Raw genomic sequence first — 26,240 nt, forward strand, 5'->3', positions numbered from 1 at the left:
TTGCAGCAACCTGAAAAGAAAACATGCCAAGAAGAGGCGCGAAAGATCTAGAAAAAGTTGTGTTCTTATTAAAATGCTCTTTGTGCGCTGTCGTAATTTTATTGCTAATGCCTGTGGCAGCTTCGCCTTGGTGAGGATCAAATATTTATTCAAATGCTGCAAAACATGGACAAAAAACACGCAAGAATTGTCATCTTAATCATCCCAATACAAGCAAACGCTTGTTTTTTAGCTCGCGAAAACTAATGTACTGTCTCAAACATTTCATGTGGTTACAATTTACGATGAGTATGTAGTGAGCTCGCGCTAGCTCAGGAGTTTCCCTAGGACTTGCATTTTACGCTTGTTTGGCTCACTTCTCTTTTCTTTGTTTATTTTGACAGGAACATTGGTTCAAAAATTCTAGCCCATCCTAAAGATTCTCTGCCTCAGGACGGAAATAGATGGGAATTTCTGACATGGTCAGCACAAAGCGAGTAGAAAGCAAATGTACATGTTCTACCGTTTGAGTAGTATATTTTACAAGGTGTCATCGTGGTCCACTATATTTCACCCAAAAGGCACTACTCCGAGGTATAGTGAGTACAATAGTCGTAAATAATTAAAACAACAATTTTACTGTAAAAAATCTTTAATAAATAGGAGTGGTTTGGGAATCGCACAGCGGGAAAGAATAGTGGTAAAACGTTGCACACAGCCACAGGAATAGAAACTGGACGAGCGGTAAATTCACATAAAGTTAGAGCGAAAAATGTTTTGTCAACAACACGAATGTCAGAAAAGATCATCGCCTTACCATAGAAACGGGAGCGGCTACCTTAATGTCACTCAGAAAGGTCTCCTAATCCTTGGAAAGGTAGGCAACGATCTTTTTTCAACAGAAAGGTTGCCCTATTTTTGTGATCTTGTATTGCAGCTGTTCGCCCCGTTTGCTTTTGTTATACGCCTTACTGCTTTTGCCAAATCATCGCAAACGCTGGTTGCAAAAATTAGAAATTAAATTTAGAGGTCTTACGGGCCGAAACAATGATGTGAATATGAGCGGAAGATTACAGATCAATCTTTAACCACCCCCACTTTATTTTAAAAGCGCTCGTTTACATAGATTTATGTACATGTTAAAGTGATGTCTTGCCTTTATTGTTTATTACACACACACACACACACACACACACACACTCTTATATATATATATATATATATATATATATATATATATATATATATAAACGGCCGCGACGGCACATTCTCACTCATCTCATTTATGTCTTGAGACACAGCCCGTCAGAAGCATGTGATGTCATTCATGTCATGACATTCGGTAGTGTCGTCCATGTCAGGTAATGCCTGCATGTGATTCTTGCCGTTTATGTTAGGGCATACCTGTCGTGTCAGTTAAGTCATGTAACTGACGTCATACCATGATATTAAAGTTATGTATTTATGCATCATCATCATCATCATCAGCCTGGTTACGCCAACTGCAAGGCAAAGGCCTCTCCCATACTTCTCCAACTACCCCGGTCATGTACTAATTGTGGCCATGTTGTCCCTGCAAACTTCTTAATATCATCTGCCCACCTAACTATCTGCCACCCCCTGCTACGCTTCCCTTCCCTTGGTATCCAGTCCGTAACCCTTAATGAACATCGGTTATCTTCCCTCCTCATTACATGTCCTGCCCATGCCCGTTCCTTTTTCTTGAATTCAACTGAGATGTCATTAGCTCGCGTTTATTCCCTCAAAAATCTGCTCTTTTCTTATCCCTTAACGTTACACCTATCATTCTTCTTTCCATAGCTCGTTGCGTCGTCTTCAATTTAAGTAGAACCCTTCTCGTAAGCATCTCGGTTTCTGCCCCGTACGTGAGTACTGTTAAGACACCAGCTGTTATACACTTCTCTCTTGAGGGATAATGGCAAACTGCTGTTCATGACCTGAGAATGCCTCACAAACGCACCCCAGACCATTATTATTCTTCTGATTATTTCGGTCTCATGATCCGGATCCGCTGTCACTACCTCTCCTAAGTAGATGTATTCCCTTACCACTTCCAGTGCCTCGCTACCTATCGTAAACTGCTGTTCTTTTCCAAGACTGTTAAACACTATTTTAGTTTTCTGCAGATTAATTTTCAGACCCACACTTCTGCGTTGCCTCTCCAGGCCAGTGAGCATGCATTGGATTTGGTCCCCTGAGTTACTAAGCAAGGCAATATCATCAGCGAATCGCAAGTTACTAAGGTATTCCCCATTAACACTTATCCCCAATTCTTTCCAATCCAGGTCTCTGAGTACCTCCTATAAGCACGCTGTGAATAGCATTGGAGAGATCGGATCTCCCTGCCTGACGCCTTTCTTGATTGGGATTTGGTTGCTTTTTTATGGAGGACTACGGTGGCTGTGGAGGCCCTATAGATATATTTCAGTATTTTTACATACGGCTCGTCTACACCCTGATTCTGTAATACCTCCATGACTTCTAAGGTTTTGACTGACTCAAACGCGTTCTCGTAATCAATGAAATCTATATATAAGGGTTGGCTATATTCCGCACATTTCTCGATCACCTGATTGATAGTTTGAATATGGTCTATTGTTGAGTTGCCTTTACGGAATCCTGCCAAGTCCTTTGGTTGACAGAAGTCTAAGATGTTCCTGATGCTATTTGCGATTACCTTAGTAAGTACTTTGTAGGCAACGGACAGTAAGCTGATCGGTCCACAATTTTTCAAGTCTTTGGCGTCCCCTTTCTTGTGGATTAGGATTATGTTAGCGTTCTTCCAAGATTCCGGTACGCTGGAAGTCATGAGGCATTGCGTTTGCAGGGTGGCCAGTTTTTCTAGAACAATCTGCCCACCATCCTTCAACAAATCTGCTGTTACGTGATCCTCCCCAGCTGCCTTCCCCTCTTGCATAGCTCCCGAGTCTTTTCTTTACTTCTTCCATCGTTACTTGTGAGATCTCAAATTCCTCTAGACTATTCTCTCCCATTATCGTCGTGGGTGCCACTGATACTCTATAAATCTCTATAGAACTCCTCAGCCACTTGAACTATCTCGTTCATATTAGTAATGATATTGCCGGCTTTGTCTCTTAACGCGTACCTCTGATTGTTTCCTATTCCTAGTTATTTTTCACTGCTTTTAGGATTCCTCCGTCCCTGAGAGCATGTTCAATTCTATCCATATTATACTTCCTTATGTCAGCTGTCTTACGCTTGTTGATTAATTTCGAAAGTTCTGCCAGTTCTATTCTAGCTGTAGGGTTAGAGGCTTTCATACATTGGCGTTTCTTGATCAGATCTTTCGTCTCCTGCGATAGTTTACTGGTATCCTGTCTAACGGAGTACCACCGACTTCTATCACACCCTCCTTAATGATGCCCACAAGATTGTCGTTCATTGCTTCAACACTAAGGTCCTCTTCCTGAGTCAAAGCCGAATACCTGTTCTGTAGCTTGATCTGGAGTTCCTCTATTTTCCCTCTTACCGCTAACTCGTTGATGGACTTCTTATGTACCAGTTGCTTCCGTTTCCTCCTCAGGTCTAGGCTAATTCGAGTTCTTACCATCCTATGGTCACTGCAGCGCACCTTGCCGAGCATGTCCACATCTTGTATGATGCCAGGGTAAGCGCAGAGTATGAAGTCTACTTCATTTCTAGTCTCGCTATTTGGGCTCCTCCACGTCCACTTTCGGCTAACCGGCTGGCTGAAGAAGGTATTCATTATCCGCATATTATTCTGTTCTGCAAACTCTACTAACAACTCTCCCCTACTATTTCTAGGGCCGATGCCATATTCCCCCACTGACTTGTTTCCAGCCTGATTCTTGCCTACCCTGGCATTGAAGTCGCCCATCAGTATAGTGTATTTTGTTTTGACTTTACCCATTGCCGATTGCACGTCTTCATAAAAGCTTTCGACTTCCTGGTCCTCATGACTGGATGTAGGGGCGTAGTCCTGTACGACTGTCACTTTGTACCTGTTATTAAGTTTCACAACAAGACCTGCCACCCTCTCGTTAATGCTATAGAATTCCTGTATGTACGCTAGCCACGATACCGTGGGCGAAGCCTAGAAGATGGACAGAAAGAAATCTATCGGAATTATCGGAATGAAGTGGAACCTAGTGTTACGGCCTGCACCATGACCGTCTTGTCACACACACACACACACACACACACACACACACACACACACACACACACGCACACGCACACGCACACACACACGCACACGCACACGCACACACACACACACACACACACACATATATATATATATATATATATATATATATATATATATATATATATATATATATATATATATATATTGGTTTGTGTGTGTGTGTGTGACAGGACGGTCATGGTGTAGGCTGTAACACTAGGTTTCACTTCATTCGGATAGATTTGTTTCTGCTCATCTTCTAGCCTTCGCCCACGGGATCGTTGCTAGGGTCGCTAGGATGAGTCTAGCGTAAACAGTGCACGTGTTGCCTGCCTTTCTCGCGCTGTCCGTACCTTTTCTCTTTTTTTTCTGCCGAATTCGGATACCTACTAGGACATTGGCGCTGTTGCGCACGCAATGATGGGATCACTTTGCAAACATAAAAAAGGCGGAAAGGATTGTTTGATCCGCTGCCATGTACCACAACAAGCAAATGGCAATCGCTGCAGTAATTTTAGAGGGTACGATGATTGCTCGAAAAGTGCACAATGTGGTGCATCGAACATTATGCTAGTGCGATAATTACGTGGGCAAGTACGATATGTGTTTTTACGAGAAGACCACCTACTGGAAATTACGTGTTGTTTCAAAACTTCACTGGTCATCGGAACACGTGACATTCGCTTTGTGGCGCGTGACATGGAATGCCACAGGCCACGCAGCCATCCGCACTTTTAGCTGAAGTTGGGAAAATAAAGGCTCCCTGATTGTTTGCTGTTAATGTTAACGTTCAACCGGCATCTCGTAGAATATGGCAAACGCCGTACTCTACCAAACACGTTGCGCATCACCGTGGGGGGAAATCAAATTTCAAGATATCGTCGTACGAGCTTGCTAACTAGGAGGAGGCGAGGGCAAGTTCTGTGAACACTTAAAAAAAAGGAAAACGCTTCTACAGTAAATTGTGAATCAAATTAAGCACCCGGTAAATTTGTGCAACCTTTCGTTATCTGCGAATTCTCCTGGGCACAATGGCACAATAGCCTAAACTGCTGGCTAGCTAGCATGCAGTCATGGTGTACCGTTCCATGGACGGCGCTTTCTTTGTATCTCTCTTTCTTTTCTTCTTTTCCCCCCAAAAGCCGGTATGGCATGATGTGCCTTAGGACCACGTTGAAGGCCTGGTTGCAGACACGTATGCTTGAAAGAATGTGGGGTAAATGCGTTGACTAAACTGAGCAAAACACGCAAATCTACAGGAAGAATGGATCCCCGTGTTGCCCGCTTTGTAGTGTTCAGTGGCGCCCCATGTAACAGATGTTGGAACTGATGTGAAAGAGCTTGATATTATTTTTGCGCAGATGGCGCCACCAGAAAGAACGACTGTGATATTTATTACCTATTGGAAATCTTTGTTTCAAGAACTGCTCAGTAAAACTAATGAGTGTTAGTAATTACGACACATTGTATGGTTCTACTAATGTGCAGCGCTCGTTTTAAACTAGCGTGAACTTGAAAAAAATGTTAATTTACACAGACCTGGCAAGCCGAAAAATTAGTTAAATTCACTGCCGCTTTGTAGATTCCTTAATCAACATAAAACAATTTTCTCTTCATAGATTTCCAGAGAAGGTCTTGCAGCTTGGTAATTGAACATTGAAGAGTTTCAGCTTGGATAGTTTTTCCTCTTCGGTAATGTGTTACGCACTATAGCGAAAAACTGCCTATTTGAAATAATATAACTCATGGAGTGTTCATGAGAACACAAAACAACTTCGGATAGATGATAAGTGCACTACACTCTAGACACCCACTAAATTTTGTTGTTCTTCATTAAAAACGAGAAAATATATTCTTTCGTAAACATATATTGTTTTGCAGATTTTTTGTGGGGACCTATATTATTTGTAATTGCTTTAATGCAATATCCTCTTCATAGAAACCTTGTATAACGTTCTATTTAAAGGGAGAGCAAACTTCATCGTGTTGCGTTGAACAGTTTTGACGCAAACACAGTACAACGGTGGCTAGTAGAGAAAAATGCCGTTTTTTTTGCTCACGCTGCTTTGAATGTCGTCAGGTAACAGGCAACAGGTCTAGGCGATAATGCCAACTGTCATTAGAAAGCACAGAAAGTGGGCTCTTCTAAAGAAATATAACTCACATTTGTCCAATGAGCGCAGAAAGCACAGTGCCTCCGCAAACAATGACTAAAATGCGGAGCGCGTGCCGCTGGATTGGGACCGCCACCTTAAACGCACGGTCGCATTACTCCCGAAGATGAAGCGGGCATGATGACCTTTGATCTTTTCAACAAATGCAAGGGAGCGCACGCGCAATGCCAGTTGAACTCAAAGGCAGTTGCTTCGCTAGCGACATGCCCACCGTCACTTCGGATGTGCATACGGCCCCTGGTACTCTGCGGTGCCGCTTACGCAGCGCCGCAGAACATGCCTCGTGTGCTTGCTATCGCTGTTATTAGTTTGATCTCCGATCTAAATTGTGAATAACAAAATAAATACTGGGTGGACGTCACGGAAAATCATTTTATTAACTGGTACAGGCGAATGCGCAAGAAAGCTGTCAATTATCCTTAGAACAGGCCTTTCACTTTCGTATTACGACCGATTCATTTAAAAGAGAGATCAGTCAGTGATGTTAATTCAACTTGAACCGAACAGAGCAAGTAAAAAGAAATTTACTCAGAGAGCTGAGACGGCAGTCGGCGCCCAGTGCTTACAATGGCCACCTTGACGAGGTGAACAAAACTTTCAGCCTGTCATTCAAGCATTGTTTGCTTATTTTTCATTGAGCAGCTCCCTGCGGCTATGTTTGTCATTTTAATGAGCGGTTGGCCACCGTACTTTACATGCCAATTGAAACAGCACGTGATCTAGCGCAAGGGAGTTGCGGGGCGTGTTCGTTGCCGAAACCAAATACAACTTTCATATTCATATTCTCTCACGTAATAGCTTTCGTATTTGAATGCTTTAATGTTGCGGTAGGTGGTGGCCTTTCGGCGCGTTTTTTCTCCACCTGGGCCTATGGTTGCAACGGCCATTCGTCGATGATATCCGCTGTGTGTCTTGTCAAGATGGGCGATGTCGTCTGGCTGGCTTACCACAGCTTCTCTTACAATGATTTTGACCTTGAGCTGATTCTGCATGACTTAAAGAAAATTTCGGGAATTACTGGACTCCCTAGAATAAATGAGTGTACAAAAATGTACAGGCGCGCAATTGTCATGATGTCAGCTATCATGATGACATTGCCGCGACACGATCGTGGTCATTGGTACCATGACCATGGCCACCATGGCCATTATATTTTTTCGTGACGCCATCACCGTCACCGTACCGCTACCTTCTTCACCGTGTCATGTAATCTAACAAGCTGTGTCGAATATTTCAGTGCCTCCATCATCGAAAATATCTCTCAGCGTCAGAAGTATACTTCGGCAGCATTGCTAATGGATCCACTCTAGTTTTGCAGTCTCTATTAGCTTTTCGGTTACTGTGAACTTTGCTTGAAGACTTCCTACGATATTTCTTCCTCATCACCTCAGATGTGCCTACCGCTGCTCAAAATGCTGTCTAAAATTATTCAACGGGTCAAAATGTTGTTAAGGAATCGTTATACACTATTCTGACGAGTGCACAAGGCTTAACAATGGCATTTCGCCTGATTGCAAGTATTTGACAGCTCTTTTGAGGCCTTGTACTTGTTTGTCTGACTGGACATGTATGTTTTATATATTCCTCGAGTGATGCCAGAACACAATTATTGCTCCATAATACATCGCGTATATATATATATATATATATATATATATATTCTGCAGAATAATTTTAAAGGCCAGTTGGCATTCCGTCCTCATGTTCAGTTCAGTTCAGTTTATTTCCCGCACAAAGTTGGGGGTACTCCAGGCAAGAAAGTTGTCACAGACAACTTGAGGGGACCTGGGGACCATACAAACAGCAGGTAATGTAATACATTTACAAAAGAACAGTTTGAACGACTTTACATCACAAGGTATCTTGAAATAGTGAAAATAATTTCCAATGCAAGGTAAAATCAAATACAGATATGGCAACTACGCAAACGCAATGAAACCATAGAAACATGAAAAAATGTTAAAGAGTTCTTCACTCATTCAACAAAAATGTCTTATTTGCGACTTGAACTTATAGAGTTTCATGCTGTAATTTATTTGTGAGTTCACAGGCTATGTTAGTGCGGGTATTTGATAAGCGACGACAGCCCTACTAAAATTTGTACGTGTTCATGGTGTTGTTGACTTCGCTAGTCGAAAGCCGCTTTGCTAGGTCATGGACGTAAGCAAACACAAAAAGGAGAGATAAACGCACAATGTCATAATGTCTGAGGTTCCTTTTCTAGACACTTCCGGTCACTCGAAGCCTGAAAAAACTGTCCAGTTGGCAATGCGTATCAACAGTGATCTCTGTTCCCTCGAAAAATAGCCAAGCAGTGTGCTCGCATTTCAAAGGGCAGCCAGGGCTCCATGACGCGGATCTAGCAAAAACATTGCAAACTGTATCTAAAATGATCAGTGGCAGAAGTCGACCGGATACCGCTGAAGCGTGACGACAGCTATGGTAGACGAACAGCACTGTCGCAGTGTTTCTGCTAGAAAACGTGGTCTCCGTGAAAAAAAAACATAAATGTACGCATTTAGGTGTTGATGTGTTTGTATGAGAATGTCAAGGGCTTTTTGGAGAGATATACATTAAGGAATAAGGAAAAAAAAACATGGCACTTTTGCTTGGAGGCTAAACATTGAAAGCGGTAGCATTGTCAAGTTATGAGCTCACCTTTCTAAGAAGGCGTTCTAACAATACAGAAAAGCGATTGCCTGATGCAGTATGGAAGAGTACTGTTGCTGCACAGTAGGAAGTGCGCCTTGACAGATAACAGAAATTTCGCAACGCGTGTGCGGTGACGACTGCCGGCAGTGGCGTTACAAGCACTGGGCATAGTGGTAGGCCAGGCAAATGCTGAGACAACAATGTCGTTGTACTCACGTCGCAGAAATTTCTTTAACTCAGAATAAAGCTTATTGATAGCATTTCTACATAATAAGGGAGCTTATGACAATGTAACGCAGGGAGTTGGTGTGGGATACTCTTAAACAGGAACGCATAGATGACAATCTTGGGGAGCTGCTGAGGTAGATATATAGAGACAACCGGACACAAGTTGTATGGGAAGGTTGAAAAGGTAATAAAGCGGCGGAAATTCTCCGTGGACTGAAGCAAGGATGTCCTGCGTCCCCGCTGACGTTCGCACTTTATTTTAAGGCCATAGAAAGAGGAAGGGAACACAGCGAATTAGGGATTTATTTATGCTACATGCGCAACGAACAAATGGCACAAACGAAGCTTCCTGGAGTGATGTATGCGAAAGACATAGCACTACTAGTGGACAATAAAACATATTTAAATACACTTGCGAATATTTCTGGCAACGCAAGGCAAATATACGGCTCAAGTTTGGCATACGAAAATCGGGAATTATTATATTTAATGATGATACGAGCAATTAGGTGGTGTCAATTCAACAGTAAGTCGTACCCATAGTCAATCAATATAAACAAATTTTCCATGAATGGCTTGCTTAAAAAAAGCATTAAAATCATGGTTACCGAAAAAAATACAAGAGAAGTTGCGGAAAAAGAAACAAAGAAGCTGCCTAATGATTTGTGTGCCGTAAACATACGTAAGCATAAACGTTGCGAATAAATTGAGAGGTTGCCACACCCTACAACTACAAAGTCATGTTATTCGCATGTGCAGCATGCTCCATGAATGTCCAGAACAGTGTGATCAAACCTCGCCATATTCTACTCTGTATGCTGGTGGGTTGGGTCTTGTAAACTTTGTTTTTAACCGAAGCAGTATGCCGTGCGAATTTACAAGAAAAACAGAGCTCGCCATGTTTTGGAACTGCAGAATAGCGTTTTCCTGAGATACACTTGACAGAGAGCAACCTTTCCTAAACCTCATGACTCTTTACTTGGAGCATTTTGAGACAGCGGCGCTTGGAGTTAAATGTTACAACAAACAACAATAGAGGCAACCCTTGAGAGCACTTTGCCTTTCTGAGGCAACAAAAAATGAAGCTATCTTTCACGCGGTGAACAAGAAGGTCAACACTTTTGTTGCGCCAAGCGCGCATATATATATAGCATTCACAGAACCTACTGCTTCTTAACCAAGTGTGGAATCGTGGCTTTACGAATCCGGAAAGTTTGGCAATGCTTGTTTTCATTTTATTAGCGAGATTCGCCGTCTTTTCCTGCGCAGGTAACCTCTCAATGCAATTACATCCGCAGAATTTGAATTTCAAATATAGACTTATAACAAGGTGTAATTAGAATTTGCGACATATTTATCGCGTGGTATTGGTGAGCAGTCAAGTATTTCTACCCCTTTCTTACTAATACGTAATAAAATGTACGGTCGAATAGAATGGCGAACGGCAACTTAATATTTGGTGGCGTAATTTTAGCTTAAATGCTGCAACTTAATCGTGCAAACATTTCCATGCTTACGTCATATTTTCGTAATATTTGGTTTGATTTGCGTTATATGGTATTTTTTGCTAGACATTGTCATGGGAGCTTTTTATTACGTGTTTACAACGTGGAATATATGAATATTGTAAAATTGTTTTCATTAACTTGTGAATATGTCACTGAAGTGCATGTGCCTGAATATATATGCCGCAAATATGCCAATGACTTAACAGTACCTTCTTTGCGTCTCATCTTCAATAACAAATAATCAGATGACAGATTTTTTGTGTACCCAAGAATATTGCAAGAACGGGCAACAGGTACAAATGTCATCCTTCACCTCACTGACACCATCACGCTGAATCTCACGAAGAGTTCTGTACTGGCCGACGAGCTCTTGGTGTTCACAAGCAGTCGAGAAGGGAATCTGATTGAGAAGGTACGTGTTGCCATGACATAAGATTCGTTTGTATGTGTCAAATTTACTTCTCTGGTGGAGCAACCACTTAGAATTGAAAGTCTAGCCTAGTGAAACCCTCGCACGTACGCGCTGAACTTCCACATTTCTTCACAAACGCGCTGGCGCGTATACACACTAACATATTTCTAAATACACGCCTGCAGCTTTAGTATGGAACCGTCGGAGCGGCGGCCGCTTCCATCGCCCTTCAGGCCCCAGTGCCTCTTGTCTCGCTTCTAAAAGAGTGCCTCCGCATTTCGCGGATACGTGGCACTACGGAGGGAGTTGGGAAGAGAAACGTGGGAAACCTCGCAGCATTGTGCGCAATGCGAACGTAGCTTCCGCTTTCAACGCCGGCGCTTCAGGCCCTGGCGATGTCTTATCCGGCGGTACAGGCGACGTCGCGAGAAACGAGCGTGCTGGATGTCGAGTGTCGAGGTCGGTCGGTTAAGCCAGCGTCTGCGTGCGCTCGACTTTCTTTCTGTGCATCGTGCGCATGCTGCTTTAGATGAGGGTTCGCGCGGTTGCCTCGCTCGGATGCGGTGCTGGTATTTAGCGCTACCGAGAGAAAATGTCGATGTAACCACCCTGAGCGTCAGTATAATTGTAAGCGTAGGTGAGAAATGGAAGAGCTGGGTCCTAATAGCAGTGGTCGGATGCGATGCTCATAGCGAGCATGTCAAGAAGGGTGCGCTTAAAGCGTTCCGTAGCACCCTTGGTTTGCCGGTGATAAGCGGTGCATGTGCAATGAATAATAGCGCATTCAGCAAGTAATTTTTCAACGACTTCAGAGGAGACGGCGCGGCCTCGGTCGCTGAGGACTTGTCGAGAGCCTCTGTGACGAAGCACAAAACGATGCAGTATAAAAGTGGCGATTTCCAGCACTGAAGCAGCTGGGAGGGCAGCAGCCTCTGCATAGTGTGCTAAGTGGTGGACGGCAACTATAATCCACCGGTTGCCAGACGTAGTCAAGGGAAGTGGGCCATATAGATATACACTAGCGCGATCAAAAGGTTGAGGCAGACTGGTTGGAGTGCACCGGTTGGGAGTGGCGGCGGAGAATTTCGTTGCTGACATTCACGGCAAGAAAGCACGAAATTCCGAAGGAAGGTGCACATCCCCCGCTAGTAGTAGCGGTGCCGAAGTCGCTCATACGTCTTGAAAATGCCGGTGTGGGTACGCTGGGAATCCGAGTGGCAACAGGAACAGATCTCTAATCTCAAGGCTCTCGGGATGACGAGCCTGTGGTGCACAGTTGTGTCGGTACAGGAGCTCGTCACGGATCACAAAATCAGGAACGTGGCGCCGAAGTGTTAGTGAGGCCGGAAGTGTTGAGGTACGCAATCCAGGGGTCATTGTGCTGTTCGGCAGCAATAGTGTCGAAGTCAAACGACCACAATGTTCGCTCGCAAAGTGAACTCACGAGTGGCCTCTAGCGAGAGTGGTGAGCGGGAAAGAGCATCCCCGTTAGAATGCTTCTGCCCGGTAACGATACACCACCATGTCGATATACACAATATACACCATGTCGTACTGCTGGATTCGCAGGGCCCAGCGAATGAGGCCGCCATCGCAGGTACTGCGACTGATACCGAGTACAACCACGATTTAAAAAAGATACAAGGCGGGCCAGTGACAGCTAGAGCGGTTCACCGAGGACAGTCCCCAAGCTCGAGCATCTGCGGCATGCGATGCTGTTGGCTATCCTGCTACTTACGTCCAGACGTTCCTCATTACAATATTGACTTACGGATTACGCAATCCCATCGAGCGATTTTCGCATGGTGGGAATTACAATCCGGAGCAATACAAATGAAAAAGTTTGGCAGATATACAATATTTAGCAGAAAACATAATCAAATGTGGAAGGAAAACACAAGTAAGGAAACAGAATTGCACAAGTGTAAGTATTACAATTACAGAATTTCTAACGCTGAAGAAATGAAATGCAAGTAAACCAGAAAATAATTCAGTGGGTCGTTAGAGATAAAACTCAAATATATTCAAAACATAATTGGAGGACATTGCCAAATTCTTAACCATGTCGATGTTAACTCGAACAAAGGTAAAACCAGAAGCTCAGTGAACATTGAGACAACTGGAAACATTTCAAGAGGTTTGCGGAACAACATTTTTGATGTTGCTTTGCCATATTTATTCACACTTTTCATCTAATTATACTACTTGAAACGTTGATTGAATAATTAAGAGTTTTTATTTCATTAGGCGGCATCAAAAATAATCCCAGTATCTCTAAGCGACAGCAAACAACATCACCTTTGGTTCTGTCCAGCTACGTATCATTTGCATTTATTTAATGTTTGGCTCAATTTAGGTGGGGCGCCCTATCTATGATATAAGCACACAAACATCATGAAATTTAGTGCTCTTGTATTTTAGCCGCAAAGCAAAACTCATTAGAATGTGTTTGCTCAGCAGAAAGGATTTGGCAAATATTTCTCAGTGTATCACTACACTGTGTAATACCTCACACAATAGTAATCTTCTTATGTAATGACGCTTTAAAATGTCGAATAAAACAAACGTATATTTTAACGTATAATTTCGCTCGTCATTCGCGTTGCTCACCTTTAACATGCGCATGTATTATGATTGCAGGTTGAGACATCTGCTCTGCAAAAGAGTTTGTACCACGACACGCATCACCAGTCTTCTGTGATCGTACGCGTGAGAGATGGCGCAGCGCAAATAGTAAGCTATTTGTATTTTTACGAGTGTATATCTTAATGAAATTGGAATTCGTAGCATATTTCAGGCACGTGATATGTTATGTCTTTGAACAATTTTAATATTGATTTCCTTGTAATACATTCAATCGAATCAATTTTGCGTTTGTCTTATGTTAGATTCCTGTATGTTTCATGAATGCTCCTGTACTGCCTTGTAGAGGGGACCGTGGGCTCTAGTAAAGCTGTCCTGCAGCTTTTACCCACGGTCCCTCCATCGTATTGATGGAAATAAAGCTTATTAATATTATTATTATTATTATTATTATTATTATTATTATTATTAATATTTTGAGTCTATCTATCTATCTATCTATCTATCTATCTATCTATCTATCTATCTATCTATCTATCTATCTATCTATCTGTCTGTCTGTCTGTCTGTCTGTCTGTCTGTCTGTCTGTCTGTCTGTCTGTCTGTCTGTCTATCTATCTATCTATCTATCTATCTATCTATCTATCTATCTATCTATCTATCTATCTATCTATCTATCTATCTATCTATCTATCTATCTATCTATCTATCTATCTATCTTTCTATCTATCTATCTATCTATCTATCTATCTATCTATCTATCTATCTATCTATCTATCTATCTATCTATCTATCTATCTATCTATCTATCTATCTATCTATCTATCTATCTATCTAGTAGCAAACCAGAGCATTCGATCTCAGGTGAACCTCTCGGCCTTTCCAGCAAATCATCTTTCTCTAGCCTCTTGCGAAATCACAGTGGCACAGTGATGCCGTCGTGGTTGTTTCGTTGTCGTCATTCCAACTGTGTCAATCGCTCTCGTCAAGCCATTGTTGTCATCTCACCATCGTCATACAGTCGTCAAGCATTCGGAGTCATGCCGTCGTGATTATGGCGTCGGTGGTTGTGCCATCGCCGTCGTTCTGACTTCTTCGTACGATTCTTGTCATGCTATCATCGTGATGCAGTCGTCGGCATACCATTGTCGTAATTAGGTCGTCATCACGATGTTTTTTTCCGTTGTAATCACTTCAGTAGCATCATCCTAGTTTCGTCATTCCGTCCTCATTCCCTTGTCAGCATACTATCTTCGTTACTCCATTGACGTCAATCCTTCTGCATCGTTCAATCGTGGTTATGCCATCGTCGTGAGACTGTCGCTATTAGGCATTGGCGGGCGATTTGCCATCGTCATCTTTTCAGCAACGTCATCTTATTACCATCTTGTTATTTTTGCCATAATACTTTCGTTGAGCTGTCCACGTCATTTCTTCTTCGCCAACGTATCATAATGATTCATTCGTCCTTCAATCGGTATTGCGTTGCTTTTATGCCATAGTCACTATTGCATCTACCTCAGACAGTAGCTATCAGGTATCTGCTATCCTACCGACGCCGTCATGGAGTTGAGGTCCCGCTATCATCGTCATTCAACTTCGTCACGCAGTTGTCGTTATACCATCGCCATCATTTAGGAATCGTAATCTCATTGTTACCAAGCCCTTGTCACCATACCATCTTTGTGCTTCCACTGACATTGTTCATTCTTCGACATTCCCTTATCGTTAGTGTGACGACGTAATACAGCAGTTTTCCTGCCGCCACGCTCTTCAGTGACCTTCATAATCGAGTGAAAACACGGGGCAGGCGGAAGATGGAAATTCAAGGCGATGATAATTGTAATCGAGTGTCATTTGAACTTGATACTACAATACATTATGTGACATGTAGCCGAAGCGGCGGAAGTCCCAGAAGTACAACTCCAATTGTTAACTTGACCTCATAATTGCGATGTGTGGCTACATTGCTCGAACGCTAATCGCATTACCATGTAGTGTCATCGTGAGATGAGTAATTTATTGTCCTCTTTATTTGTGAACTTTCGGTATTATATATCCACTCTGTATACATATATATATGAAGTACTTTAGAGCTTATTAAACCTTCACGCCGACAGGGTCCTAGGACGCATTCTATTTGTCATGTATTTAGTTCATTCTTATTTCACATAAGCAGCCACTTGTCTGACAGCTGGCTGACGTAAAAAAAAAAAAAAAAAACTAATGTCTGTGTGCTCTGCAAATTTAGAACAAATATTACAACTTTCGCCATGAAGGCTAGCCTGCACAAATGTCTTATTGAACAATAGATACTTTCAGGGTTTCAATTACGCATTATATACGAATCAGTGCTGAAGATATGTGAGAAGAACATTTTGAAAATATGCGATGGAGTAATCCATAGACAAATAAGCAGCTTCATGAATTCTGTTGGCTGCACGTGCGCTCGTAGTGTCGGAAAATCAACGTGGCACGTTAACATCGCATGGCATCATAGCTTCTGTATTATGTACTTTACGTCTTCCTCATTGTGCAAAATGTTGTGCTTCAAACTCCATTGTTAGGTGACACGTTGTTGGACGACGCAGCCACAATGCGAGAAGTGTTATCGTTCAGAGCCCCGCCTTTCGTAGGGTCACCCACAGCAGAAATGAAAAGTTTCCGAACAAAGTTTCTGCTTTTCTCGACAATGGTTTACGCTAGGGAGCAAGACGCATCAACTCTGTTATTTCTCTTACAGGTAGGTATAATAAACAGCGATCTAAGGATAAAGCCTGTTCCAGAAGGCAAGCGTTCACTCCAAGGTGAAATGCTTCATATGATATATCAAGTTGAAGAAATTAAAGAAAACGCCCCCAATTTCGGTAAACCTTCTCAGAAAGTTCGTTGATGTTCATTACAAAGTTTCCTTCTTCTATCCCCACCATTGCTTCAATATTACAACTAAACATGTGTTCGTGATGTATTGCCCTTATTTATATCGTGATGTGAATTCTATCCGCTGCAATGTGTTGTGTGCACTCAAGCGTCGTTGGAACATATCTTTGGCGAGTACCCCACCAAAACCTGTATGTCACGCGAGAAACGTAATGCCCTACATTTAAAGAAATATGGGTAATTTGCCAAGTTAAGGCATCTCACCGTTATAATAGTATAAATGTATATGAATGGTAGCTTTAAAGCGATAAGGAACAACTGAAACAAAAAGTAACTCGGTGGATCCTATGCACTGTGATAATCGATTTAAGCGACGCTTGTATAGTGTTTGCTTTGATTGAAGATAATTAGCAGTGACATTAGAGATGTTTAGTTTGGCCGGCATTCAAGTAAACACACGCGGACGGGGCGGCGTTGGGGCGTTGAGACGAGGTCGTAAATGTGAGCGGTCTGCATGGTGCGGCCACCTGGTGGCGCAGAGCTCGAACAGACAAAAACAGCTAATATTGCATTAACCTAGTGTATTCTACTTCGCTGGTGATGTAAATTTCCGGCGCTGGCGTAATCGTGTTGCTGAAGGAAAATTTACCCCCACTGCAAAGTAAAACACACTTGGTTACTGCAATATTAGCTGTTTTTGTCTGTTTGAGCTCTGCACCACCAGGTGGCTGCACCATGCAGGCCGCTGCCGTTTACGCCTTCATCCAAACGCCCGCATGCGTTTAGCCGAATACAGGGCAAGCTAAACCTCTCTATTGGCGGCAAATGTTCAATTCCTTCAGCGTTTAGTGCAATACGACAGCACTGCGTTGACGTTACACGGTACACTGCGGGCACCACTGCTACTTGTCAGCGTAGCCCACAAAACACAACGGGAAGCGTGTTTGCTTGAGGTGTTGTGTGTCATTTTTCATAACCTCCAAGAGTTTGGAGCATTATCATTGCCTCACATGGCACATTGCCTCTTGGCGAAAGTCTTAAAGCTTAAATGAATTATGGGCTGTACGTAATTCAATTAATTGTGTGTATACATTGTATGCATACATTTGCGGTTCGCACCACGTTTCTCTGCGCAGCGAAGACGTTCCTCGTCCACGCGATGCTTCTATCGGGCCTAGGTGTCCTCTACACTAAGTGCACATTTTGTAGTCATTTTGCTGGCCCCTGTTTATGTGTTCCTTCTGCACAGGTGGCGAGCACGCTGTTGAGACGCCAGCTCCAAGCGCTCACTTCAGGCTATAGGCGATTGTAATGTTCACATTATCACAGCCCAGCGCGCGTGCTCCACAGCCCAGCGCCTTCATTTTCGTCACATAGGAAATCAAGCGCAGCACGTACCATTTGCACGAACTGTGCAAGGCCGTCGCAGAGGCGATGGCCGGGCTGCGCGGAGGTGAGGCCCATCTGGTAGTTTTGCAAGGAACCCTGCAGCGAGCGCAATTCGGATAGATGGATGGATGGATGGATGGATGGATGGATGGATGGATGCATGGATGGATGAACGTGGCGGTGGGTTACGCCACCAAGCTCAACCCAGACGACCACCAACCTGATCAAGAGGCGAACGCCATCTGGCGGAGTTGAAAGATGCCCAGTGGTGCGTACTGGAAGAATGTCTAGGCAGCGCCCGGAAAGTCGTGAGAAAAGGCGAAGAAAGCTTCGCTTTAAAAATAAGGTTGATCATAGGGAGAATCGTACTCGTCAGGCTGCCTTGATAGCTTTCTTTCCGGCATTGCATACATGCCTGCAGAGAAGCCTGTTGTGGGGCTGCCGACTATAAGTTGAGAATAACTAATTGGTACCTGTAATAATAGTGTAAAAAATAATAAATGATTGGTGGCGTAAAAAATCGTCACCGTCAACGCCTCAAGGTCGTAACAAAAAAGAAAAAGAAGAAATGAAACAGCTGGGGTGAAGCCATTTGTGATGGCATTCTGGCTCAGTAGGCACGATGACTTTGAAGGGGCCATACAGCTTCCTGGCAAATCATGTCCAAAGCATTCAGCACATGGATTTCACTTCTTTGTCCTCGGAAACACAATGGGTACACATGCATAAGTTAGGAAAAGCAAGGAAGCAAGGAAGCAAAAGCGAAGTAACAGCCGAGTGAACGAATGCTTACGCATTAGTTCCCAATTCTCAGAATTTTTGTAGCATACTTTTAATACTATCTCTGTTAACAATGGTAGAGTTATTGCAGACTAATTTATTTATTAGAAACTTTCAGACACTCGTAAAGTCATTTAACGTTTGATTCCTTACGCATATTTATGTTTCTGCTGCTAACGTTGCTCCCGATTACGTTCTTAAGTGTCTATATTAAACGCAAATTTATCACCAAGAGGTTTATTTAGAGGCTGCGGGTAAAAGTCAGTGTGGCATCTCCCTTCAATTTTTTTTACCGGTACCTTCGATTGTTGCGGGCCGCGTTACATGTCATGAGAGATTCGTCATGTGAGAGATCGGGCAGTGGGACCTGCCACAACCACGCTTTCACTGGAACGTTATTTTTAAAGCGCTCGCGTTAAGGACCCCGTGCTGCAGAAAAACCGGTGTTGGCGTCCGCCGTCATTTCGGTAAGGTTCTTAAACAACCCATACCTAGGCCCTCTCTGTGGCGCAAAGAACATACTGAACCAATTGCATTTCTCAAGCTAAAATACGCAGAGAAATCGTAAAGTGCGACACACACACAACCTACAGACATGATGGCTCTCGGATTGTAATTTGAATACACGAGAAAACATAATTCTTTTTACGCAATAACTCGAATAAACCCCTTTTCCAGCGTTTGAAGAATTCGTAGACCGCAGATGGCGTCTGCCATTTGCGCGCGCCGACGCGTGAATACCTCGGAGTCCACATAGAGGCGTGGCCGCTTCCTTGAAACACTTCCAGATGGCGCTTGCTTCCGGCACATCGCGGCCCGCGCAAGAGGCCGCGTTTCTACCAGAAAGCCTGCCTTGATGCATAGCGTTCGCCACGAGCGTTTTCCGATTAACATTACGGTTACATACGCTGGAGTTGCCGGGAAACGTGAGAAGTCAGGGATGTTTGAATGCTATTGGGTTCCACTCTTAAAGGTAAAGTTGAAGAGTTAGCTTTAGATCGGGCGCTCCTATCTAAATACATGTAAAAGGAGAATTCGTTTTTTCTCGGCAACTACTGCAACAAATTTGACAATATTTGATGAATTTAAAAGAAAAGCTTAAATTTGGGAACTGTTAATATAGAATTTTCGATTTAGGTTGTCAATATTTAGTTAAATATTGGAAAAAATCGCGCACTTAAAAGAAATGACACTTTCAAGTATACAACTCTGTAACTGAGCAATAGAAATGATATAAACATCTTAATTGCATTAATAGTACATCTAAAGCGGACGAAATTGATATGTTACATATGAATGTCAAAATATTTCGTATTATGGAAATACTGCTTTTGCAGAAGCCTTGTACACAATTTAACAAATTCACGTAGGATATAAATTGACATAGAGAATTTGTCCGCTTCGAATGATCTAATGGATGCCGTTGACATAACCGCGATACCGCTCGAAATGCGGAGCTATTTATTTGTAAACTTCATGCTTCTATATTTTTCAAACTTTCGTATTTCTGAAGGTTCTTTTAACAAAATTCAGGCTATAAATAGAAATTCCGCTTCCAACCGTTACTAGAACTTGACTGTCTCGCTAAAATGCACGAAATTTCATTACAATAAGTCAAGTGGTTATTTAAAGAAAACGTTTTTGCGTTTTACATGTATAGGAATAGGCCGCGTCGGAGTTCGGCCCGAGCTAAACCTTCCTCCTAAGCGTCCTCCAAATTTTTGTTTCTCCACCTGTTATCACGTCTACATTATGTTTATTTATTCCGGCATTGCGAAGATCTATTTTTGTGCACATTACGCAAATTCTGCTTTAGCCATTTGTGTTAAGTACTTCACGTCAAGAGCCACTTTCGAACGCTCCTTTCGTTAAAATATCAAACCCTGCACAGTGCTAGCACTGGTTGCCATCGAAGTGTGCTACGGCTCGTATATTTATTTATTTATTTTATTTAGTTATACATACTGCAGACCACATAACGTGGTCCAAGCAGGACGGGCATTTTTAACAAATCACATTGAGTATATGGGTGCACATACATTATGTTTTACATCCAGATACAAATAAGTGGCAAAAATGAACACAATGGCTAAATGTATACAAGGCTACACGATGGCAAGACGATCGCGCTCTGGTATAGAATTCCATTGAGACACTGTGTGCGGGAAAAAGGAAAATTTATAAGCATCTGTTTTTGCGAAATATGGCGTTAAAGATCTTGGTTGTTGATGTCGTGTATGTCTTGTGGATAGGGGGGATAAATACAAGGAAGGATCAATAGCGAATTGCTGGTTAAGGAGAGAATTCAGGAAGCCGAAGCGAAATTGCCTTCTTCTGTACTGAAGGGGGGGGGGGGGTATGTTATTCGCTGTCATTAGTTCCGACGGAGAGTCCACACGACGAAATTTAGAAAAGATAAATCGAACAGCCTTTCTTTGAATTCTTTCGAGTTTATCAATGTTATGTTTTGTGTAGGGGTCCCATACTATGCTTCCATATTCTAGCTTTGGTCTGATGTACGATTGATAGCATAGAAGTCTTACATTTGGTGGTGAATTACGAAGCTTGTGCCTTAGGAAACACAACTTTCTGAAAGCAGAGGAACAAATGTTATCAACTTGTGAATTCCAGGAGAGGTTAGCAGTGAACGTTACACCTAAATATTTGTAGCTATTGACATGATTAACTGTAGATGAACCTAGGGAGTAAGCATACTGAAAAGGGGATTTTCTTTTAGTTATAGACATGGAAACTGTTTTTTGTGCATTTACGACCATGCCCCACTGGTTGCACCATTGGTATACGTAATCTAGATTTTTGTTTAGTTCTTTTTGATCATGTATGCTGCAAACTTCACGGAATAATATACAGTCATCTGCGAGCAACCGAATTTGAACCGTTGGATCAATTATATCGAAGATATCATTTATATAGCGCAAAAATAGCAACGGCCCTAGCACACTGCCTTGGGGCACACCCGACGTGACTGGTAGAAGGCGCGAAGTTTGATCTTCGGCTGTGACAAACTGCACCCGATTTCTCAAATATTCAGCCACCCAAGCGACCAACACCTTCGGAAGACCAATGTTGTTTAGTTTATAGATTAGTTTGTCATGAGGAACTTTATCAAGGACCTTACAGAAATCTAAAAAAATTGTGTCTATCTGAATATTATTATCAAGACCTTTGGCAAACTCATGCGTGACAGTGACGAGTTGCGTCACTGTCGAATACTTCGGCGAGCGTTAGCGTGGTGTGGGTGACTTCCACGTCGGGACCGTCAGGCGAAGCCTATTTAACAGGGAGAGGCGGGCTAGCTGGTGGTCGATATTGGAGTGCATTATGTAAACGCGCAAACGAAAACGGACGAAGAAGGAAACAGACAGGACAAGCGCGGAGTAGAACGGAAGCCACTTGTCCTGTGTGTTTCCTTCTTCGTTCGTTGTCGTTTGCGTGGTTACATAATGCACTCCAATACTGGCCAAGCCTATCGACCGCTCCGCGGGCCTTCTGGACGCCCCAGAGTTGGTCGGAAAGGAGGGGGCTGCGGAAGGCCTCCTCACGCCTGGCCAAGGCAGTATCGGGGCTAGTGTCCGTTGCCTTGCACTCCCAGAACATGTGCACTATCGTGGCTAATTCCCCGCATGCGGGGCAAGCGTCGTTAGTGAATACCTCGGGACAAATTGCGTGCAGGGGGCTGAGATTAGGGCACGTGTCCATCTAAAGTAGCCTGAGCGTAAGAGCCTGAGGCGTATTAACTTCGTGGTGGGGGTGTCTATACTAAATGGTCGATAAATGGCATTACGTACAGTCACGCTTCTTTGCGCACAGTTCCAGCAGGGAAAGCGTATCCTCACTAGGAAGCCTTCATTTAGCAGACTGCTAGAACGAAAGGACGGTCATCTATACCGCACTTCCCGAAATGCAACTGCGCCACGCAAACAAAAGCGTGTTCGCACCGCACAAACAAACAAATAACAGTTTCCATATACTTAAGAGAATCCTTTTCACGTTTTATCTTCAGGCCATATTAAATGCAGCACTGTTAAGGTCAAGTGTAATAATTACCTGGTTCTCAGAAGAGATCGAGATGAACAAGGAATATGGAATATTTTCCCTATGCATTACAGGCTCTCGTGCATAGGGTTTTCTAAATTTTTGGCCTATTTAGTCTCTCTGCAGTGCCTATAAGCCTGCTGTGAAGGTATTTCTGTTAATAATGTGTTCAATTCAAGAGGTCTGATTGACTGAGTGAGTGAACCCGGCCGAGCAGAAATTTCTTAAAGTGAACCTGACTGTATACTTCTGACTAATCTGAGTCAGACTGATGCCGGTTGCGCAAAATTTCGGTGAGCCGGAGCCGGATTTAGCTCTAAGCAAAAAATACAATTAGTGAGCTAGTGTAAGGGAACACCGTTTTTTCTGCCGGCCTATGGTCAAGCAAGTCACGACAAAGCAATGTGGCAAGCTTTGACAACAGTAAGTACAATTGGCATTGAGTGTTGCAAAATAAGCTCGCCAGTTAAACAAATGCTTTATTTGAAATTGTTGAAAACGAAAGGTAAGGGAGGAATGATAGCCTTATCAGCGTAAGGGTGAGGCTAATGGAGGGCGGGTAAATGTTCTTGTGCTGATGTTGAGTGTAAAGGAGGGCGGATAATTTTTTTATTGGTGAGGGCGATGGTGAGGGAGGGCGGGTAAATTTGTGAACGTGAGAGTGAGTATGAGAAGAGAACTTTACTTGCGTCTGAGGGTGTCGTTTATAAACCAAAAATGAAGGCATTTCCCACCCTATGGTAACTAGTTCATCAGTGCTTTCCCGGTTTTATGGATTTTTTATTTAAATGCTTCGATAACGTTAACTCAGCCGCCCTGTACATTCTCATAAATTGGTGTAGTGATTATAACTGTAATTAAATTAGTTGGAAGTTCTAGTGACTATTTGCCAGCTAAAAAGTGGCAACGCAGGGAAGATGACAAATAAACAATAAAACTGACCTCCTCACCCAGTGTTTCCAGACAACGGCCGATTGGGTCAGATAACGTCGAGGGAAGAATCAAACATGGAAAACTTTGTCATAGAAGTTCACGTCATATCAGACAGTGTGCACCAGAAAGAGTTCAAGACAACTGAGGATATAATTGCGTACTTCGCAGTCATGTTAAATGGAGTGAGTATGTTTGCTTACTATACAATAAATGTAAACCGGTTATTCCCGTGCGTGCGGAGCTACATAAAATAAATGTGCATGTTTTTGTTTCCCAGAACATTTAACGTTCTTTGTCGTTGGTAACGGCTTATAAGATTTTCGCAAGAGGAACAACGCTAAAATTTTTATTGGATGATTATGGTAGCTCATGACCAGATCAATCCAGAAGATTAGTGCAGTACATCAGCAAAATTGTTGGAGCGTCAGGCTTTAATGTCATTTACTGCGACAGCAGCAGAATCTGGGCCCCAACATCTCGATACAAGCAGATCATATTTTATCAGTATTAAGCTATTAGTGAGGCAAACAATGACATAGTCTCTGGCTAAAATACTACCTGTACTCTATTTCACAACGCGTGCCTGCATTTCGTCACTGCCCGACAACGTCTTGCACAGAATGCCCGCACGGATTGCCTTTCCCATTGTTGCACCTTACGCACCTTGCATGATTAGCATGCCTGATTCCTAAAAGCAGTGGCTCATTATGCAGTGGCTCTCATACTCGAACATTTGTTTATTTTGAGCAAGCCCGAGCCTTAGGAGGCACTTTGATGGATAGGGCAGCGTCATAGGAAAAATAAATGCACATGCCAGCGAACCCACACTGGTGCAGTTAACTGTCGTGGCAATAAATTTAACGGTGTGGATATATGAGAACATAGCAACATTTATTGGCATTCCTCACCCACTATAAAAAAGCAATTCTAGCATGAAATGTAGAAGCGAAAGTGGATAACCAAAACCACAAAGTGAGGTCGAACAACGACTCATGTGCAATGCCGTAAGTAATTTCGCACACAACGAATCGTAGCAATATTCCAAAAGAGTACTAATGACACTTAACATCATCTGTTGAGAACTGCTAGCACACTTGCAGAAACAAACGCAAAAGGATATGCGAACAGCCAAACTAGAAGCCAAGGCGTGGCACGGATTTAACAGCGTCTTTCATATACCTTTTCGTATCCCATTTCCTATACTGATTACTCTGGAAAAAAATATTCCATTTTGCAGAAGCCTCACTAGCATATTTATTCACCATAGATAACTATTTGTAAAGCATAAGAATTGTCAGTGTAACACTTTAGCAGATATATAGGAAACTATCAATGTTTGTCTTGTAGACCACATATCTGTGTTCTTGCAGACCTTATTTCAAACATGTCGCCCACTATTTAAAGCTTGTTTGCCCAAGTGGACCAGAAGTGTGCTATTGTACAGCTGCAAATTTTGTGTAGGTCGATTGCTACACTTTGAATAAAAATGTATTTCATTGTTGTTTGAATGATAAATACTCCTGCACCTAACAAATACCACTCTCTGCGTGTTTGGCACAACTGACAAAATTACTGTCTACTTTAGGTGAACCTGAGATACTTAGATATGACAAGACCAAGGATAAAATTTATGCTTGTTGGAATAACGAGGAGTTTAGTAAGTATCTTCTTTTATTCCTTGAAAAATAATTTCACTTGAGTGTGCAGTACCCAGCTTACCTAATAATATTAATAATAACAATGCTGAATGTTTTAAAATTATCTCGTTGATAATTGGTTTATTATACAACATATCAAAAAGACGTACCATTCTAGGTTGTGGGATAGCCTTAAGGAACAGATAATATCGAAGTTGAAATATGTTTTTTTTTTTCTGCAGAAAGCAAATTTTACCTTTTTCAATTGAAAAATACCACCATCTAAACTTCCATGAAAACAGAAATTTTTGAGGACAATAAGGGAGAAACATCACTACCAATAGATGCTTCAGTGATAGATAAAGTAATTGCTGTCATTCATGCGAAATTCTTTTTCTTTCTCTACATTTGGCAATTATTTCTATGAGCGCTGAAATTCCTTAACACATTGTAGAACGCCATTTCCCACGCGGAACATTTAGCAAAGAAGTGTACTTCTTTTACTTCATTGCACGCTTACGCAATAAATGCTTCGATTCTTAATTCCAATGCAATTACACTCAGACAGGTGTTGGGTAGCAACAGAATCGTATTCTTGTCGTGAGGACCAAAGAGATTTATTTGTAAAATATATCAGATGTTCAGTTACTTGATACAACCACCGTGACCTTGGCTTCACGAGATACTGTAAAATGTATGTGGAAGAAGTCACAGTAATGCATAAATTATTTACGCCAGCGGTTGCTCTCAGTATCAATTTCCAGTTAGAACGTTCTCATTTATATTGACGTAGAATGGAAACAATAAAGTGTAAAAAGTTTTACAGTACGTAACGAA

The 26,240-nt window shown here is 42.5% G+C and overlaps 1 protein-coding gene across 1 annotated transcript in view; it reads left to right on the forward strand.

Annotated features, from left to right (window-relative positions):
• Positions 1-10,388: 10,388 nt before the first annotated feature.
• The window catches only part of LOC126543458 (venom metalloproteinase antarease TserMP_A-like), a 49,439-nt gene continuing 33,587 nt past the window's right edge, over positions 10,389-26,240 (forward strand). Inside the window, exons 1-6 of the mRNA XM_072284885.1 lie at positions 10,389-10,494; positions 10,979-11,145; positions 13,786-13,878; positions 16,472-16,595; positions 23,788-23,948; positions 25,352-25,423. Of these exons, the coding sequence (XP_072140986.1) occupies positions 10,446-10,494; positions 10,979-11,145; positions 13,786-13,878; positions 16,472-16,595; positions 23,788-23,948; positions 25,352-25,423 (666 nt within the window). The 5' untranslated portion in view covers positions 10,389-10,445. The remainder of the gene's footprint in view (positions 10,495-10,978; positions 11,146-13,785; positions 13,879-16,471; positions 16,596-23,787; positions 23,949-25,351; positions 25,424-26,240) is intronic.

This window comes from Dermacentor andersoni, chromosome 10, assembly GCF_023375885.2.
Source record: "Dermacentor andersoni chromosome 10, qqDerAnde1_hic_scaffold, whole genome shotgun sequence".
Lineage (NCBI taxonomy): Eukaryota > Metazoa > Arthropoda > Arachnida > Ixodida > Ixodidae > Dermacentor > Dermacentor andersoni.